The sequence below is a fragment of the Palaemon carinicauda genome, chromosome 10, assembly GCF_036898095.1.
Source record: "Palaemon carinicauda isolate YSFRI2023 chromosome 10, ASM3689809v2, whole genome shotgun sequence".
Classification (NCBI taxonomy): Eukaryota; Metazoa; Arthropoda; class Malacostraca; order Decapoda; family Palaemonidae; genus Palaemon; species Palaemon carinicauda.
The window spans coordinates 126,917,238-126,936,200 of record NC_090734.1 but is presented as its reverse complement, the minus strand read 5'-3'; the positions used below and the strand labels follow the sequence as shown (position 1 = coordinate 126,936,200).

Genomic DNA, 18,963 nt, shown 5'->3' with positions numbered 1-18,963 from the left:
TTACTATACTTACTGATAAAACTAACGCAACTTAAATAATGAACACTGGATTAACGATCCTTCTGCAAAGTTAAATACATACACTGGATGAACTGGGAAACATATCCATTTACGGCACTGCAGGTTTACGTAAAGTTAGACAAGTGATTGAGATATACCAGGGGTCAGGTGGTGCATGCATTACAAGTTTACCTTACATAATATACAGACTCATTGGACAATAAACAATAGTTGTGGAAACCTTTGGAACCACAAATGTAGGGCATATGAAAGATTGATGGGGCTGTGATCAAAACAAATGATATATAATAATGTACCTAAAGTCATGTAGCCCACATAGTATAACTTCAAAGTTATTTCACTCTAAAATTACCAATCAATTATTCACATACTACAGGTATTATATCCATTAATGAAATGTTCTGATAAAGCATTTCAAGCACTCGGTGATCAAGTTTACAAAAAAAAAAAAAAAAAAAAAAAAAAAAAAAAGGGTAATTGGAAGAAGGTAGAGTAGAAAATTGATGAAAATAAACTGCTAGACAGTCCCCACTAGCATACACAAATACTACTGTGATATTACCATGTAATTAAAAAAATGATATTTTAATTATAAAATAAATTTTTGAATATACTTACCCGGTGAATATATAATAGCTGCAACTCTGCGGCTCGACAGAAAACACACTCAAAAAACTCGCGAGCGATCGCTATGAAGGTTGCGGGTGTGCCCACCAGCGCCAACTGTCGGCCAGATACCACTCTTGTATGTAAACAAAACCTTCAATTCTTCTCGTCCCGCTGCGTCTCTATTGGGGAGGAAGGGAGGGTCATTTAATTTATATATTCACCGGGTAAGTATATTCAAAAATTTATTTTATAATTAAAATATCATTTTTAAATATTTAACTTAGCCGGTGAATATATAATAGCTAATTCACACCCAAGGAGGTGGGTAGAGACCAGAGTTAATTATGTTTACAGCGTATAAGCTAAGAGTTTTTTCATTTTGACAGTTATCAATATAACAAAACCAAAATATATAGGTACCTGGTAAGGAAGTTGACTTAGACGATTACTCTGCCTTGTAAGTCTGTCTTCCTCACGGAGCCCAGCGATCCTCTTAGGATGCTGAAAGACTCCCAGGAGCTGAAGTATCAAGGGTTGCAACCCATACAACAGGACCTCATCAAACCCCTAATCTGGGCGCTCTCAAGAAATGACTTTGACCACCCGCCAAATCAACCAGGATGCGAAAGGCTTCTTAGCCTTCCGAACAACCCATAAAACAATATTAAAAACATTTCAAGAGACAGATTAAAAGGATATTGGAATTAGGGAAGTGTAGTGGTAGAACCCTCACCCACTACTGCACTCGCTGCAACGAATGGACCCAGTGTGTAGCAGTCCTCGTAAAGAGTCTGGACATCTTTTAAGTAAAATGACGCGAACACTGACTTGCTTCTCCAAAAAGTCGCGTCCATAATACTTTGCAGAGATTTATTTTGCTTGAAGGCCACGGAGGTTGCTATATCTCTAACTTCGTGCGTCTTAACCTTAAGCAAACATCGGTCTTTCTCATTCAAGTGAGAATGAGCTTCTCGTATTAAAAAAATCTGATAAAATATGACAAAGCATTCTTTGACATAGGCAATGAAGGTTTCTTAACTGAGCACCATAATGCCTCAGATTTCCCTCGTAATGACTTAGTACGAGCTAAATCGAACTTAAGAGCTCTAACAGGACATAATACTCTTTCCAGTTCGTTGCCTACGATCTCTGATAAGCAAGGAATATCAAAAGATTTAGGCCAAGGACGAGAAGGCAGTTCATTTTTGGCCAGGAAACCAAGTTGAAGTGAACAAGTGGCTTTTTTCTGTAGAAAAGCCGATGTTCTTACTGAAGGCATGAAGTTCATTGACCCTTTTAGCCGAAGCCAAGCACACTAGGAAAAGTGTCTTGAGGGTGAGATCCTTCAGGGAGGCTGAATGTAATGGCTCAAACCTGTCTGACATGAGGAACCTTAGGACCACGTCTAAGTTCCATCCAGGAGTTGCCAAACGACGTTCCTTAGAGGTCTCGAAAGACTTAAGGAGATCTTGAAGATCTTTATTGTTGGAAAGATCTAAGCCTCTATGTCGAAAGACCGAAGCCAACATGCTCCTGTAGCCCTTAATCGTGGGAGCTAAAAAGGAGTGAACCTTTCTCAGACGTAAAAGAAAATCTGCGATTTGGGCTACAGAGGTACTGGACGAGGACACAGATGCTGACTTGCACCAGTCTCGAAAGACTTCCCACTTCGACTGGTATACTCTAATGGTAGAAGCTCTCCTAGCTCTTGCAATCGCACTGGCTGCCTCCTTCGAAAAGCCTCTAGCTCTTGAGAGTCTTTCGATAGTCTGAAGGAAGTCAGACGAAGAGCGGGGAGGCTTTGATGGACATTCTTTACGTGGGGCTGATGTAACAGATCTACCGTTAGAGGAAGACTTCTTGGAAAGTCTACCAGCCATTGAAGTACCTCGGTGCACCACTCTCTCGCGGGCCAGAGGGTAGCAACCAACGTCAACCTTGTCCCTTCGTGAGAGGCGAACTTCTGCAGTACCTTGTTGACTATCTTGAATGGTGGGAATGCATATAAGTCCAGAAAAGACCAATCCAGTAGAAACGTGTCTATGTAGATTGCTTCTGTATCTAGGACTGGAGAGCAATAGATTGGTAACCTTTTGGTCAACGAGGAGGCAAAGAGGTCTATGGTGGGTTGACCCCAAGTAGCCCAAAGACTCTTGCCCACGTCATTGTGGAGGGTCCATTCCGTGGGTATCACCTGACCCCTCCGACTGAGACAGTCTGCCAAGACGTTCAAGTCCCCCTGGATGAATCTCGTCAACAGGGAGATGCCTCGAATTCTTGACCATAAGAGAAGGTCCCTTGCGATCTCGAGCAGCGTGAAGGAGTGTGTGCCTCCTTGCTTGGAGATGTACGCCAAAGTTGTGGTGTTGTCTGAGTTGCCTCTACCACTAAGTTTCGAAGAAGCCTTCTAATATCATCAAGGCCAAGTGGACTGCTAATAGCTCCTTGCCGTTGATGTGCATGCTCTTCTGACTTGAGGTCCACAGACCCGAGCATTCCCGACCGTCCAGGGTCGCACCCCAACCCAAATCCGACGCGTCTGAGGACAACACGTGGTTTGGGTTCTTGACTGCTAGGGATAGTCCCTCTCTCAGACTGATATTGCTGTCCCACCATTACAGGCATGCCTTTACTGGTTCGGAGACTGGGAATGATACCGTCTCTAATGTCTTGTCCTAGTTCCAGTGAAAGGCTAGATGGAACCGGAGAGGCAGAAGGTGTAGTCTCCCTAGTGAGACAAACTGCTCCAGGGATGAGAGAGTCCCTACGAGACTGTTCCAACTCCTGACTGAATAAACGTTTCGTTTCAGCATTAGTTGGACTTCGAGCAGGGCTTGACTGCGAATCTCCATCCCCAAATATAGAATAATCTGGGATGGGATCAGTTGGGACTTTTAGGTTGACCAAAAGTCCCAACTCCCTGGCCAGACGCAACGTCCAATGTAGATCCTGCAGACAGTGAAGACTGGACGATGCTCTGAGAAGCCAGTCGTCCAAGTACAGGGAGGCTCGGATCCCCGATAGATGGAGGGATTTTGCCACATTCCTCATGAGCCTCGTAAACACGAGAGGCGCAGGACTGAGGCCAAAGCACAGGGCTCGAAACTGGTACCCCACATTCCTGTAAACAAACCTCAGAAACGGTTGGGAATCCGGGTGTATAGGAATGTGGAAGTATGCCTCCTGAAGGTCGAGAGAGACCATCCAGTCGCCTTCCATAAATGCTGTCAAGACAGCCTGGTAGACTTCATCGTGAAGTTTGTCTTGACAATGAACACATTGAGCGCACATGCCTCTTACGTACTCCTGCAGTGAACATGGCTGCCAAATCATGGAGCCATCCCTGAGGGACTTGTTCCTGCAGAGAACGTGGCTGTCAGATCATTGGAGCCATCCCTGAAAGCCTTGTTTATGCATGACAAAATTGTACAGCAAAACTTCAAAGGCTCGAAAATAGCTGTGAAGTCGACCTGTAAAATCTTGGAGCGTCTCATGGCCAGGCGCCAGGGAGAGTCTATGAGGTTTGAGAAGTCTATCTGGGCAGAGGCAGGAACTCCCAAGCCGAGAACTTCTCTCGTGTCATATCAGACTCTCGCTCTATAAGCCAGTTTAAAAGAAGGGAAAGCAAAGGCTGTCTCCCCCAAACTCCTCCTGGTGATAAACCAGTCGCCTAGCAAACGTAAAGCTCTCTTAGAAGAGCGAGAGAGCACTAGCTTATAAAACAACGGCTTCGAAGTAGCTAGGCCTAGTGTAAGCTCTGACGTTTAGGCGAACGAGGAGCAGCAGTTACAAAAAGATCCGGACAAAGATCCTTAAAAATCAGCATGATTTATTTAAAGTCCATAGAGGGCTAAGCAGCTTTAGGCTCCTCTCCGTCTGACAGAGTCCTCAAGGGAATATCAGTAGGAGGGGGAACAGCAACTTCCTCATCTGAAGGAACCTTGTCCGATAATAGCCGAGTCTCAAGCAAGGGAGAGAACTACCGTGGTGGCAATGCTTTACAAGCAGAGTCCACACGCACTGGTGCATTAGTAGCGGACCAGGACGCAACGTCATGTAACTGCTTGACAGTCTGTGAACTGTCAACAACAACAGGTGCGTGAGACCAGGACGCAACGTCATGTAACTGCTTGACAGTCTGTGAACTGTCAACAACAACAGGTGCGTGAGGACGCACAGCGTCCACTCGAGACTGCTTTGACCGCCTAGACTGAGCAGTCAAAACAACTCTAGAATGCGGAGGTTGACGCTCAGCGTCAAAACAAGTCAACTCCGATTGTTAGCGAACGTCCTGAACGTCAACAGGAGCATCAGCAAGTGGCCTAACGTCCAAATGTGGCTGAAAATCCACACGAGACCGCATCGAGTGTGGTTCTAAACAACCTGACTGACGTGACTTGGCTACGCCAACGTCAACAGGACGCACAAAGGAACGTTAGGGTGGCTGAAGGCCAGGATCTCGATGAGATAAACGGCTAGGCTCAACGGACTTATCGGCAGAATAGTCTTCCATAAGGGAGGCAAGCTTATTCTGCATGTCTTGCCGTACAACCCATTTAGGATCAACGGGAATGGTTGCGGTAAGAGACGAGGGTAACGTCTGTGACCGCAAAACCTTGCCTACAAAAAGACTCTCGGAGTCTGTGTTAGGCTTTTGTTAGGCGGCGAGCAGTCTTCCGATGACTGCATAGGGTCAGAGCTGTCCTAATGGTTAAAACCAGGACGCTGGACCTGTCCTGAAAGGACTGACTTTCGCTTAAAGGGCCTCGAAACCTTGTTCCAAGGTTTCTTATGCGAAAAGCCTTCGGATGACGAGGAGAAAATCGTCTCTCTCGCCTTATGGTAGGGATGATCTTGGTAAGATACACCCGATACCATAGAGGGAACGTCTGTTCGCTGATCAAGGCCTCTCGAACCCATAAGTCGTACGACATTACTTCTCCCCTGGGCTTGGGAGCTTGCAAGAGGTCCCGGACTAGGCGAATGACAGGCACGAACAGACGAACCCTCGGTCGCAACACTGATAACACTTTGCGCAATATCACTTTATCACTACGATTTTCTGTTTTGCACTTATTTCACTGAAATCGAATTTTTTAACAATTCACATTAGGTATGAATAAAACTGATTTCTACCTGAAGCACGCAATTCTACCCTCATCAAAAGGTTGTAATTGCGAAATCAGTCGTATAATGTAAGCACATTAATACCAGCAAAAAACAGTAAACATATTTTAAGATAAAAAAATCAGTGGCTGGGGAAGAGACTAAACACTAGTTCATTCAAAACTACGTTTTCAATCTCTCACCGTACATTGCCTTGGGACGAGAATAAAAAACTAAAAACGTTTTATCCTTTCTCCCCGTACAGAGACTAGGGACGAGAGTAACTCGAGAACAACGTTACCCGCTTGGGACGAGATAAAGATCGGAACGTTTTCTCTCCTCTCTCTCCCTCCGTCTCTATCTCTCTCTCTCTCTCTCTTGATTTCGCACCTAAGAGAAGAGCCCACTTACGTTTCGTCAAAAAAACAGGTTATTTGACCAAAGGAAAAAACTGAAAGGTTTTTTAATTAAAAAGTTCCTTTAAAATAGAATTTAAAACATTTAAGCTTTGAAAGAAGAATGAACAAAACGTCAGAATCGATTTACTCTTTCTGCAAAGTGAAACCGTGATACTCTCTCTCTCTATCGTAATGATAGAGCGCAAACTGCGTAGCATAAATAAACTAAACGTTAGTTCATCTTTGAAACAGTACGAAGACTATTCAAAGAAAATCTTTCATAAAATATCTATTAAAAAATATTCATTTAATAAGTTTTAAATCATTAGCTCTTTAAAAGCTATTTACGATTGAAAGGGCTCAACGTTGTTTAACTTCGGTTTCCAAGTTAGGACCGCCTACTCTCAGGAAAGGTCGCATATAAACAAATCATTAAAATTTATTTTGATGTTTATTATAAATGGAAAGCTAATCGAAGAGGCCTAATAAAGGCGGTTGATATAAAATATATAGAGGAAAATCTATAATTAATTTATAACGTGATAAGATAATTGCTAAAAGCCTAAACACACTTCCGTACTGAGGGAAGGGTCGGCCATTTAAAAGTCAAGGAAAGTCCAAAAAACAATCCAAAGTCATCAAAAATTAAATCTATCCAAAAACGAGTTCAAGATTTAAGTTGAAGATAAAACACCTGTACTGCGAAAGCTCAAACCAAAATGAAGTACTTCACCAAATATGTTAAGAAAACTCCAGGTTCTACAGCGAGTATGAATACGTCTTGTCGTCAACGTCGACAGAGAAGAATTGGAGGTTTTGTTTACATACAAGAGTGGTATCTGGCCGACAGTTGGCGCTGGTGGGCACACCCGCAACCTGTATAGCGATCGCTCGCGAGTTTTTTGAGTGTGTTTTCTGTCGAGCCGCAGAGTTGCAGCTATTATATATTCACCGGCTAAGTTAAATATTTAAAATTCCAATCTCATTGGGAATGGCATTTTGAATTGATATGAAAAATAAAAAAAAAATAAAATATTCCTATCGATCATGAGCTAAGTTTTTCTATACAGTAGTCAGAGGGAACTTAAAGACAGAAAATAAGACTATGTGCACAACATGCTATGTGTACATACGGTGTAGGAGACGAGCGTCGCCGCTGAATGGAAGCCGTAGAGGCATCAGAAGCAGTGCGTCGGTGGAAGCGTGGGGAGCGCCCCAGAAGGGGGGAGCAACGCGGGGACGAACGCCCACTAAAACTCCCCACTCTTCCCAATGACACACACAAGGCCAGAAGAAGAAGAAGACACACCACCATCAGGAAGAGGAGGAAAGGAGGAAAACACCATCACACCAAAGGCATCATTACAGGCAAAATAATCAAGTTTAAGGATTTGGTTTTAAACGAAGGAACTGCATGTAGATAAGACACTATTACTGTGAAACACTCATAAATAAAAACAAGGATACAAGGAAGCATGACAGTCGCAAAATAATTTTATACGAAATGTTTATACATAATTAGCACACTTAGCACTTGAGGTCAAACACATTAGAAAACAATCAACAAACACATAACACAGAATAATCCCTAGTACAATAAATTTATGACTGAAAAAATACCCCAAAAGAACTTAAAATTTGAAATTTTTCCATTAACCTTTCATATAAACTCATCAATCATATAAATGCTTCTATCAGTCAAAGATGATCTCCAGTCTCAGTCTATTTTTCACAAAAGAAGAATACTATTGCACCAATAGACTCACCTGGATATTCAGGTAGGTATCATCTAACAACCACATATTTTGTCCAGACACAATGCTAACAAAACTGAATGGTAATGCTAGATAAGTACTAAAAAAAAGGAATTTCAACAATTAAAGATAATGACCAAACATAATTGATTCAATAAAACATATACAGACTTTAAGATATCCAAATACTAACGAGAACACAAAATTGGAAACCGTAACAAGACTGGCAATTTATCCTTTACTTAGTAACAAACATTACAAACCTCAGTGAATTGAATTTTTCCTAGAATACAATCCCTAGTTATCTACTGTACATGGATAAGATTTCAGCAAAATCTGGAATGGCTGTAAAAGCTTGGCAATAAGTTCAATATTTGTTAAATGATGAAAGGGGAAAGGGATACTCCCCCCATTTGAGTTCTCACCTATCAGTTCTACTTTTAACATACATACAAGAAAGTGGGGTTGATTTGAGTATAAATTGATTATAAATAACTTGGGTAAAGATCACCTTCCAGATTTGCGATTTGTTACAATGATACAAATCCTCATTATTCATATGGAGGTATTTTCCATAAAAGGACTAGTATATTCCTCCCTACCTGGAAAAGTAAATTTCCCTGTCATGTGCATGACCATGGAGTGAATGACTCTTGTAACCACCTGACATAGGGGATGTAAGATCAACAATTCCATGAGTCCAAGTATGGCGCGTATGTGGCAACACTCAAGAAGACAGTATTTCCATGAAATTATGCCAGTTCACCAAGTAGCATAATATCAAGAAGTTTACATACAGATATTGTATGCTCTAATGGCTGTTGTAGCATTTTATTTCAAGGAAAGATATACTTTATTGTAGTTACTAACATACTGGATAAAATGCATACTGTGCACTACATTCAGCGATATCTTATTTCATAGTATTTCACACTTAACCAAAAAATGGAAAACATAAAACTGGAATAAATTGGCATTTCCCGGAACTTAAATTAAAAAGAAAAATCTAATAAATCTTGGACAAAAACACTCAGGAATACAGTATTCAATGATGTGATGCCAGCTTGTCACACAGGGAATATGAGGTTGTTGGTGGATACATATTTGAGGGTTCTTGTAATACTACGTCACCAAAACTACTAAACTCTTCTATTATGATCTAAAGACTAAAACTCTAAGGATCATCAAAAACTGATTTAAATGTATATATGATTGATGAGGTTATAAAGGAAAAGGATGTCAAGATGAAAAACTACTAAAACTTTTGAATAAATTGATAATGATAAAAATTTTGAAATTGGGTATTACAAAATATTATCATGTACACTGAAGTTAAAGATGCAATTTCTTCCCACACAATTTTTTTTTTTTTCAGATATTTAAAATTTCTTGAAAACACAATTCTGTATTGAATACTCTAAAAAACACACTACTATAGTATTATAGCATGACCTACTACTAATACAATGGCTATTATCCTTTAGAAATTTACTAAAGATTAGAACTAAATTATATGACAGAACTGAAACATAAATAGCTAACCTATCATGAATCTTTTATTCTAATATTTTAAAATGTTATATTATTTAAAAACATTACCTATTTGTACACAGGTCTTATATATAAGTTTAATGTAACTAATGACATGTGACAAAAATCAAAAGTTCATTTATATAGAAAATAACATGTTACATGCTAGTGTTCAGGGTCCTCATTTGCCTAAAAACCCTAATATAAGTTTTGTATATACAGTATCTACAATATCTAGGTGATGTGAAAACTAAAAGATCCAAAATTACTTTAAATAATCTGTATTTTTCCTAACTATAGAAACCTCAGTCCTTTAAATAAGAATGTCTTCAGCAGATCTGGAATGGCCATTGAATCGTTAACAAGATAGGTGTGGTGGTTAGCGGGAGGTAAATGAGGGAGTCAATCTACCGCCCGTTTGTCACAGAATAGCTTCTTCTGTCCTTTGGCCTAGCTGTGGTTAAGGAGGGAAGTATAGCTTATAGCTAGGAAAACTACAAATTACTTGAAAAATTTGTTCCTAGGCAAAAATAATTGTTTCTTTAACTCTATGATTCTTTTAAAATTTTCGGTATGATTTTTGAGAGCAAATTTAATTTTGAGACTTCTTGTGATAAGTCTTCCTGACTTCTCTTCTTCTGAGAAGAAAAACACCAGAAGAGGAAGAGGAAGAGGAGGAGCATGCTTCTTCCCCTTGCCAGCCTTCTTATGAGTTGAGTCTGAGCACCCAACATCAATGCTTCCAAGGAGTAAGAAGCTACAAGGGCTTCCTCAACAGGAACTGGGACCTCTGGAGACACAACCATGGGCACATCATCCTTTGATGTCTGTGATTGTGATGCACCTTTCACATGCCTTCTATAAGACGTCATATCAGGAGTGCCCCTCCCTTCACATGGGAAGGAATGTGGATCCTTATCTTGCATTGCCTAAGGAGTTAGTGTTTGGTCTATGAAGGACCATTCAACTGCAGCCATTGCAAACAGCAATCTGTCGCAGTTGCCCCACATTCTACTGCAGGGAGAAAACTCCTAAGTGAATTGAAAAGTAACAATAGATATCATCCTTAGCACCCACTAGGTTCTCAATCACAAACAGACCACAAAAGTGCCAGAGATGCATGAGCTCCATGTCAGTTCCATGAAGAACATGATTGATATCCCTACCGGACTATGCACAGGCTCACAAATAACGAACCTACCCCAAAGGTACCAGATGGAAGAGAAAGGGAAGGAGAGAGGGTTGGTAGAGGAGGAAAAGTGAGAGCTAACTCCTGTAGCCCATGGAAACACAGACACTAGTACTCTACCGGGCTCACACTCAGAGGTACATCAGGTATGGCCAACAGACAAAGATGGTCACTATCGGGTACAAATGAATGAGCGAACTTTCAGGAAATTCACTCTTGAAGAAAAGAAAATATCAAGAGACTTATGGTTCTCCTAGAGAAGTTCTCATCTCCCTGATCGGAAGCATTAACAATCTCTTCAGGAAGAGAACTGTTTACAGATGTGCCCTTTGCAAAGGCACTGTATATAACAGGTAGGAAAAAGGGTTTGTATCTTCCTAGAAACAATATTAATTTTACTACATGCTTACCTTCCGTGTGCTCCTGCTGCTAAGTGAAAGTGTTCACAACACTAAGGCACTCCTGCCACTAAGCAAAAGCCTTCACAAACACAAAACAAGCAAATACTATCCCAAAGCAACGTAAGAAAAGATTTAACATTCAGGGAGAAGAGTAACGAATATGTCTGCTCTCGTTTCAGCTGAAACCAAAATCAATTGATGAAGGTAGGCAGACAGATGACTCCCCCACCTATCTCCCACTAACTACCACACCTACCTTGTTAACGATTCAACAACAGTTCTAGGTTCACTAAAGACATACTAATATTTAAAGGATGAAAGGTTGGTATTGTGTAGGAACAAATGGATTGAGATTAACCAATTAATCCTTTTTGGATGTGCCTATTGTAGGTATGTTATTGTAATGCACAGAAATGGGGAACACTGGATTTAGGTAGTAGCATTAATTGTCTTAAGTCCAGAATGTATTAAGTAATATCTTTCTTTAAAATGGGGTATTTGCTGATCACATCCCTATTGTGACCTGCTTTAAATACAAAATATTTTCAACAAGTTATGAATTCAGTGGTATCACAGTAAGATGAATATTTCCTGAACTGTGAATCCAATTAAAGTGATTTTTTTCAATTTGGTCATGAGCTTTCAGCAAGTTCTTTAAAATAATATTAAATTCTTCTGATCCAAGATCTGCTGTGTAAAAACTGTCAAAAAAAATGAATCTTTGCAAATTGTATAAAATCATTAAAATCACACGGAAAGCAAACTAGATAATTTATAAAAACCTCAAAATAAATTTCACAATAGCTATTTTCAGCATATCAAAAATATCAAACAAGTCTAGTGGTATAACAGTGCATATATATATACCTTCTGTGTTGCATTGAAGCACATCTGCCTTTAATAAATATCATGCAATTAGTGAGAAAGTCAGAAACTCGTGAAGATATTTTTTGGATTTCATATTATCTATGGTACTAGATGATTAATATCCACCATACTCTAACCTAAAATCCTTCAATAAGGAAAGTTTCACAATGATGGTAAACAAAAGAATCTCAAAACATTTACAGACTCAACGGGCACTAAAAAAACTCATGTAATATTTGGCCTTTTGCCACTACAGTAAGCTAAATCAAGTGGCAAAATTGTAGCTATGCAAGCTCTTTAATGTGTTGTCCCACTAAAATGAATGATTTGTAATTTGAATTTTTACAAAAATACTGGCTTTATCAAAAATGTTCAGTGGAGTTCATATGACACCTGACCATAGAACTTTTGGGCCTTTATTTGGATAGATAATTAAAATGATCAAATATATGTTACAACCTATAAGCACATTATGCCCTTGGTAATATCAAAGTTATTTCTGCAAATTGCAAAAATTCAGCTGTTCTTTAACATTACTATATCTACATGCAATCTATTAACCAAAACATTATTAAAACACAGTACTGCACTGTATAACTAAACCAATGACATTTTACTGGTATCTAAAGTTTCAGAAGAAATCTACCTTAACAGTCTCAACAATATATTTACACTGAACTAAAGAAAAATTTCTTGAAGTGCAGTTTATGATATTCAATTCTCGTCACATTCCCAAAACTTCCTCTACTTGACTACCTGGCACTTCCCTGCTCACCTATCAAAAACTAACAAACTAACAACAAATATTTCTGGCTTTGTTGTCTGATACAACTACCTATCAGTCTAACAAACAAAGAACACACCACCAAAAAGGACAACAAAACATACTTAGCAGTGGTTACTGGAGGTGAAGGCTGATGACATGGTGCGGACATATGCTGAGTTTTGAGAATGCTTAAGCACTGCTCCAAACAAATAAGTGTGGCCTGGCTAGTAGCTTTTAGTAACAGCAAATTTGAGTCGGTACATCTCATGCCAGTACCTAAAAATAAAGATCAGGAAATTATAATAACTCTAAAGTACATAAACTTTCATTTCTTATCTATCTATGTGAGGTGTATGCCCTACCAAAGAATCAATTAATATTGATGTGATAAATTCATTATATACACAATGTAGAACTTTTGAGTCCATGCTGTGAAGCAATTAAAAGTCCTTGATACAATTATGTTATAAATTAAAACTTTTTCAATTACTGTAAATTGAAAGAATAAATGAAATAACAGTTGCAAAGATGTAGCACTTTAACATATAATTTCTTTGAAATGGATCCTATGCTATGAAAATAAGGATTCTACATGCATTTATAAAGTGTATAGTTACATGATATGTTAAAACAATATAGTTTCTGTGTACCTTCATGGGCCTAAAGTTAAGTGATACACACAAAGAATGGAGTTTTATCAAAATTAATTTACATTTTATCACAGTACAAAATATTGTACACTACTTCCCACCTAGAAAATGAAAACAATGCAAATTTTTGTATGCGAGGCATGAGTGCCTCAGATAAGTTTCCTTATTTGGATACAATAAATACAGCAAATAATCATTTGAGAATAAGAACATTAGTATAAATAGAAATTATAACATACAGCAATGTCAAACAAACAAATAAAATATTGAGAGCTTAGGCAATACCAAATGATGGCATGTCTTCTATGGCATTAGCTAGGACTGAATGCTGCCGATGAGACTCTTCTAATACTTCCGCAACTTGCGTAAAGGCATCAAGCACAGCCAGTCCCATGGGAGGAGCAGAGCTTATCTGTTGTGAACTTCCCCCAGATCCTCCTTGAGTGCGATGCTCTCTTGGAGCAAGAGGTGGGTGGTTCTAGAAGTAAATGAAAATTATTTTGGTGACCATGAGACATTTTCAACTTACAAAATCCAAACAAATACAAGTTATCATAATCCTTACACTAATAACAATTTCTCTAAGCATTTAATACAAAAAAATGTAAAAGTAATTTGCATTTTTCTGGGTTCTTTAAAATAGGGATATATTTTCAGCATCGTTGGAACAGCCATTGAATCGTTAATAAGGTAATTGGCTAACAACAGGTGGCACGAGAAGGAAGCCCCGCCCACCTGTCTGTCAAAGAATAGTCACCTTTGTCCTTAGGCCTAGGAATGAGAGAGGTGATTGGAGTGGGAAATTTAATGCAAATGACTTAGCTTTATGTAGCTGGGAAAATTCAAATTACTTTTAAAATTTGTTATTTGTTTCTTTGTGTATACAAACCTTTCGTCCTTTAAAATAGGATGACCCCTCATTGGTGAGAGGAAGTCCCCTAGATTCAAACTGAAAGGTTCTTTCCTTTCCTTGACATGTTATCCTTCCTGATCCCGTACAGGAGCAAGGAAGGTGACTCCAACAACCTCCTAACAGCTAGTCATAGGGATGTAGAAGCTGTTATGGGATCGGTCAGTACTGGCTTAAAAGGTAGCTAGTAGTAAGACAGAAACATCATGAGAAATGTTTGGCAGATACAATATGCATAAAAGGCACTCTTTAATGTAATTCACCAGCAAGTAAAGGTTGCAGCAACTGCATCACCTCAAGATCCTTCTATTTCTCTTCGAGACATATGCGAAAAGCATTACCTTAAGACAGGATGCATACTGTACTATGTACCATGAAAAAAGTGAAAGTGCTACACACCTACTAAGTAGGCCAATCAGGATCCAAGGAAGAAGGTCTGAAGGTCAGTGGGCAACATCCCTAAGGTACAGAGAGGTAAAGGTGGTCTGACACCTTAAGACCCACCTTCAACTCCATATAAAGCAACAGGTAAACCAAAAGGCTATTGACAGAGCTAGGCCTCTGAGTTCTTACTTGGTCAAAGTCGCATCTGCAAGCAACAGCCTCACCAAGCCAGAAGGAGCAGTGTCTGGATAATTTCTCCTTGTTCCTGCTGGGACTTATGAAAAGGCTGCAAAACTCAAATGCAAGGTGTTGAGTCCCTTTCAAGTAGTACTACTGTGCCCTGACATGACACTTGGATAGCAATGGTCCCAGACTAGTGCTCAAGACCAACTGACATAGGGTCTTAACCACACAATTTGTAAGACAACAAAGGCAACAGAACCACCATCCCTCAAGATTTGGCATTATGAAGAGTCTGAAACACTTCTGCCAATCCAGAGAAGTGAGACAGTCTTGAAGGAAAGATCCCTATGATGCCCTACTCAGTTTAGCAGTAGGTACATGGGCCAGTGCCCTGAGGATGAGGACAGTCCCACAATGGGACATAAGTCCCAGGCTACACAAGACTGCTTGAAGCTCCCTTCAAGCATGGACTGATCCCCAAAGAGGAGGGATCCACACAATACTGAGGAGCCTTTTCTCCAATTCTCCTGTCTAAGCAGAGGAGTCACAATCTTACGACAATGACCCTAAGATGACATCCTCTGGTAAGCAGGAGGCACGTGTGACAATGCCCTGATGATAACAACCATATCCCATCCCAGAACATAAGGCAAGACTGCTTGAAGTCCTCCTTGAGAATGGTTTGACTGATTGATTATCAGTTATCTGGCACCCTGATATTGCTTCCCCAAGGACAAGGAAAACAAACTCTACCGAGGTGTGTCTTCAGCAGCGGCAGGCAAGAAAGTCTGTGATCTGCAGACAAAAGCTCTGGCTGGAGAGACATGTTCTCTATGACCCCCATCATAGTGTCTCTCTCTGGGGACCTGAGGTTAGCAGAACAGGGCACCATTTGACTTGAGGCCATCCCACAGAGTCTCATGGAAGGGACCAGGAATGTTGACAAACACATTCCACTCTACACAGACGATGAGGGTACTAGATCCCTGGAGAGACATTTACCTGCTAGTAGTAAGTCAGAAGTATCTGCCATACCCGTATCACAGTCCGGCTATCCGAGTCCAGGGGAATTGGTCGCCAGGTAGGTCCATCACACTCTCGCGAATGAGGGGGGCTTTATGGGCAGTGTATAGGCCAACCCTATCTTTACCTGCCCTAAGATGCTGAGGTTTAGTATGTGAGGGACCACTTGCCTGTAACAAATGCCACAGATGTAGCTGTACTGTAACACCAGGCCCCCATTCCGTTTGACGGACCCAAAATGAATCGGTCGCTGGGTGGGCTCCGTTACTCCCTCTTGATGGAGGGGAGTCCCTCTTAAGGGCAAGGATGCTCCTATTCATGCGAGGAACAGGGAAGGTGTTCATAACATCTCACCTTTGCCTGGGTCCCAATAAAGACTGTTCACCTGTATCAAATCCATGGAGAAAACTATCGTACCAGGCTCTCAACCGTTTGATTAAATCTGAAGGTACTGAGAGCTGCTTCCTAAAGATCTGGCCATTCCTCTATGTCAGAACAGGAATGATAAGGTTAGGAATAATGCTCCACTTCACTTGGCCTAGATTCACCTGACCAAACCCAAAGGTAACACAGTGAGTGAGGTAAGTCACTCACTCCAAAAGAAGAGGAGAAAGTGCTATAATTCCAAAAGAGCATCTTGCATGAGACCTCCTACATGACTACTAATGATCATTCTTAATGCTATAGAATATTGCAAGTATATTGTAAATACAAAATATTTTGTAATTACAGGTTTTTTACTATCAAACGGAAACAGGTATAAAGTAATGAAATTGTCATTATTTCCTTAAATGATATACACACAAAACAGAAAAACAAACAATTCCATTTGCATTTTAAGCAATCACATACATTTTAGTTCCTGGTAAAACAGACTTCTGTATCTGCGATCCAAATACAGAAAGGCTGGCATAAGCTAGGCTGTATCATTTTATTGTGATTCCTATGTTATTATGTGAACTCCACAAAAGTTGTAGTCATGCAGTACTGTAGTGTAATTGAGCAAAAACATAAATGAGTGACATTTACAACAATTTTGTTTCTGTTCTTTTAAAGCAATATTTGCGGCTCAATAACATGCATATGCTGCATTTTAGGATTTGGTTTTTGGTCCAAAAAGGACTGATCACCTGATACAAGTGCAAACAGCAATCACTACAGCATGTTAAGAGATGAGACTTAAATAAAGATTGATTTGGTTTCTGGACTTTCTGTCTCCGTCGGGGCAGTTTCTGAATCAGAAAATGATGGGTCTATTGTGTCCTTGGACTATTCCTTCCTCAGGAGGAGACAGGACGTGATTCGTTCTGAAGGGTGGTCTCATGGTTTCGAAATTCTCCTCAGGCCCTAGGACCAAACCTGGACGCTATCCTGAGTAAGCTGAAGCAGATGATAAAGGGTTTACTTCCTCCTTAGCCCTAGAGGTGGCACTTGTTCTCCCATGAGTCTTGAGTGACAGAGGGAAGCCATGTACCATTGAAGAGCTCACAGGATAAGGCCAAGAAGACTTGTGAACGAATTGTACTTGGGTTGGCTGTCTGAAGAGGTTGAGGAGTCCCTATGGTAGGCTCAAGGAGACCTACTACTTGTCTTTTCCAACTGAAAGGATAAGTCTCTATTCTTTGCCGAGGATAGGTATTGAGGAGACATGCGTCTTTTACTGAACGATAGAATGCCGTTTGGTTTTCATCTCCCTGTCACTCGAGAGTACCTACAGGTACAAGACTAAGGAGTCAATTCTTTAAATCTCCTATGGCTCTGAGTCCTGTCTCATGCCAAGTGATTACAGGAGGTTCTCACTGATGAACATGGGGGACGATCATGCGAAGACCATTTAACAGAAGCCCTAGTGTGAGATGGCCTGACATTGGGAATGAGCATGTAACTTAGTAGATGCTGTCTGGTAAGACCTAGAACCTAGAGAGCATGGCCTACCTAAAAAGTGTGCGAGTTTATGACGATCTCCCTACCCGTAGAGATCTACTGATGAAGGGAAAGCATGATGTACAGTATGTCTCAAGCTGGAGCAGAGAAGACTATCTCCTAGAATACACAGCGACACCCATTATGCTTACATGAAGGGGAAGCAGGAGAAGGCTGGGCACATATAGGACATTCTCTCATCTTCACTTTCTGGAGACGAGAGGCCACAGGAGATTCGACGGCAGAGGATGAGGTTGAAGGAATCTGGCTGGGAGGAGAGAGAGGGCGAGGTCATTTCCTCTCCTTCTCAGAAGTCTTAGTCAAGAATTTCCATGCTGAAGGCGACGAGGCTACAGAGAGCGAGGATCGATGATTAACTACACCTTCAGTAGGCTGGGCCTAGACAGAGGTGGTCACACCAGGAACTGCTTCTGCTAAAGCAGCAGAGGAAGAAAGCACAGCAACAGAAGCCTTGAGTTCCAGCTTGCAATGGCTTCTTAGTTGATGGAATGTCCTCCAGTCCTCAGGCCATAATTTCCTTAAAGCCAGGTCCTTTGAAAAGTCGTCTTTGGAAATTACCATGACAACCTCACTACGATGAGAAGGGCCAGAAATACCTCCTTCTATGAGGGAAGAAGATAAGTCTGCCTTACCCGAAACTTACCCTGATAGCAGGTTAGAGTCGCTATCCTTCTTTAGGTTCTCGATTGAGGAAGACAGGGAAGGAACAGACGCTCGAGTACTGGAGGACAAGAAGTAAGAGTAAGAGGACTTCTTCAATTTCAAAGAAGAACCTGAAGGCAAGAATCCTCTTTAGACTTCTTGTTCCTCCTCCTGCTGTACAGTGCTCTGAATGAGGCGAAAGTGGCCACTCCCTACACTCGTCACATGGGGATGACTGCATGCAATCGTGGCCCATGAAGAAAAGGCAAAACGAATGGGGATCACCTCAGTCCTGCTGCACTCACAGATAGAGATACCTGAGAAGGTCCACATGCTTACACAATGGATTCTCCATGGCCAGACAAACACATTCACCATGAAAAAATTAAAGAGTTAATTAGAGAAGACAATGTCGCTTTATTAGCACCGAAAGTATGTCCATACTGCTCGGTGGCTGAAGTCAAAGTGGCTACTCGGTGTGCTTCCACATTGCTCGCTGAGTTCCAGTTTCACTGAAATCATACTTCTATTAAAGGATGCGGGTTTATATTTGTATATGAACTAAGGATTATTCTGTGACAGGTGG

General features: G+C 40.6%; 1 protein-coding gene across 3 annotated transcripts in view; it reads right to left on the bottom strand.

Moving 5' to 3' along the window:
- Positions 1 to 18,963, bottom strand: part of LOC137648730 (oxysterol-binding protein-related protein 11-like) — a 65,335-nt gene that overhangs the window by 31,970 nt on the left and 14,402 nt on the right. For 2 of the 3 annotated variants that reach the window (XM_068381789.1, XM_068381790.1), the window contains exons 4-6: positions 13,577 to 13,769; positions 12,764 to 12,917; positions 7,268 to 7,399 (exon numbers count right to left, since the gene is read on the bottom strand). In XM_068381789.1, the coding sequence (XP_068237890.1) occupies positions 7,268 to 7,399; positions 12,764 to 12,917; positions 13,577 to 13,769 (479 nt within the window). The remainder of the gene's footprint in view (positions 1 to 7,267; positions 7,400 to 12,763; positions 12,918 to 13,576; positions 13,770 to 18,963) is intronic. The other variant, XM_068381791.1, reaches the window with a different exon arrangement.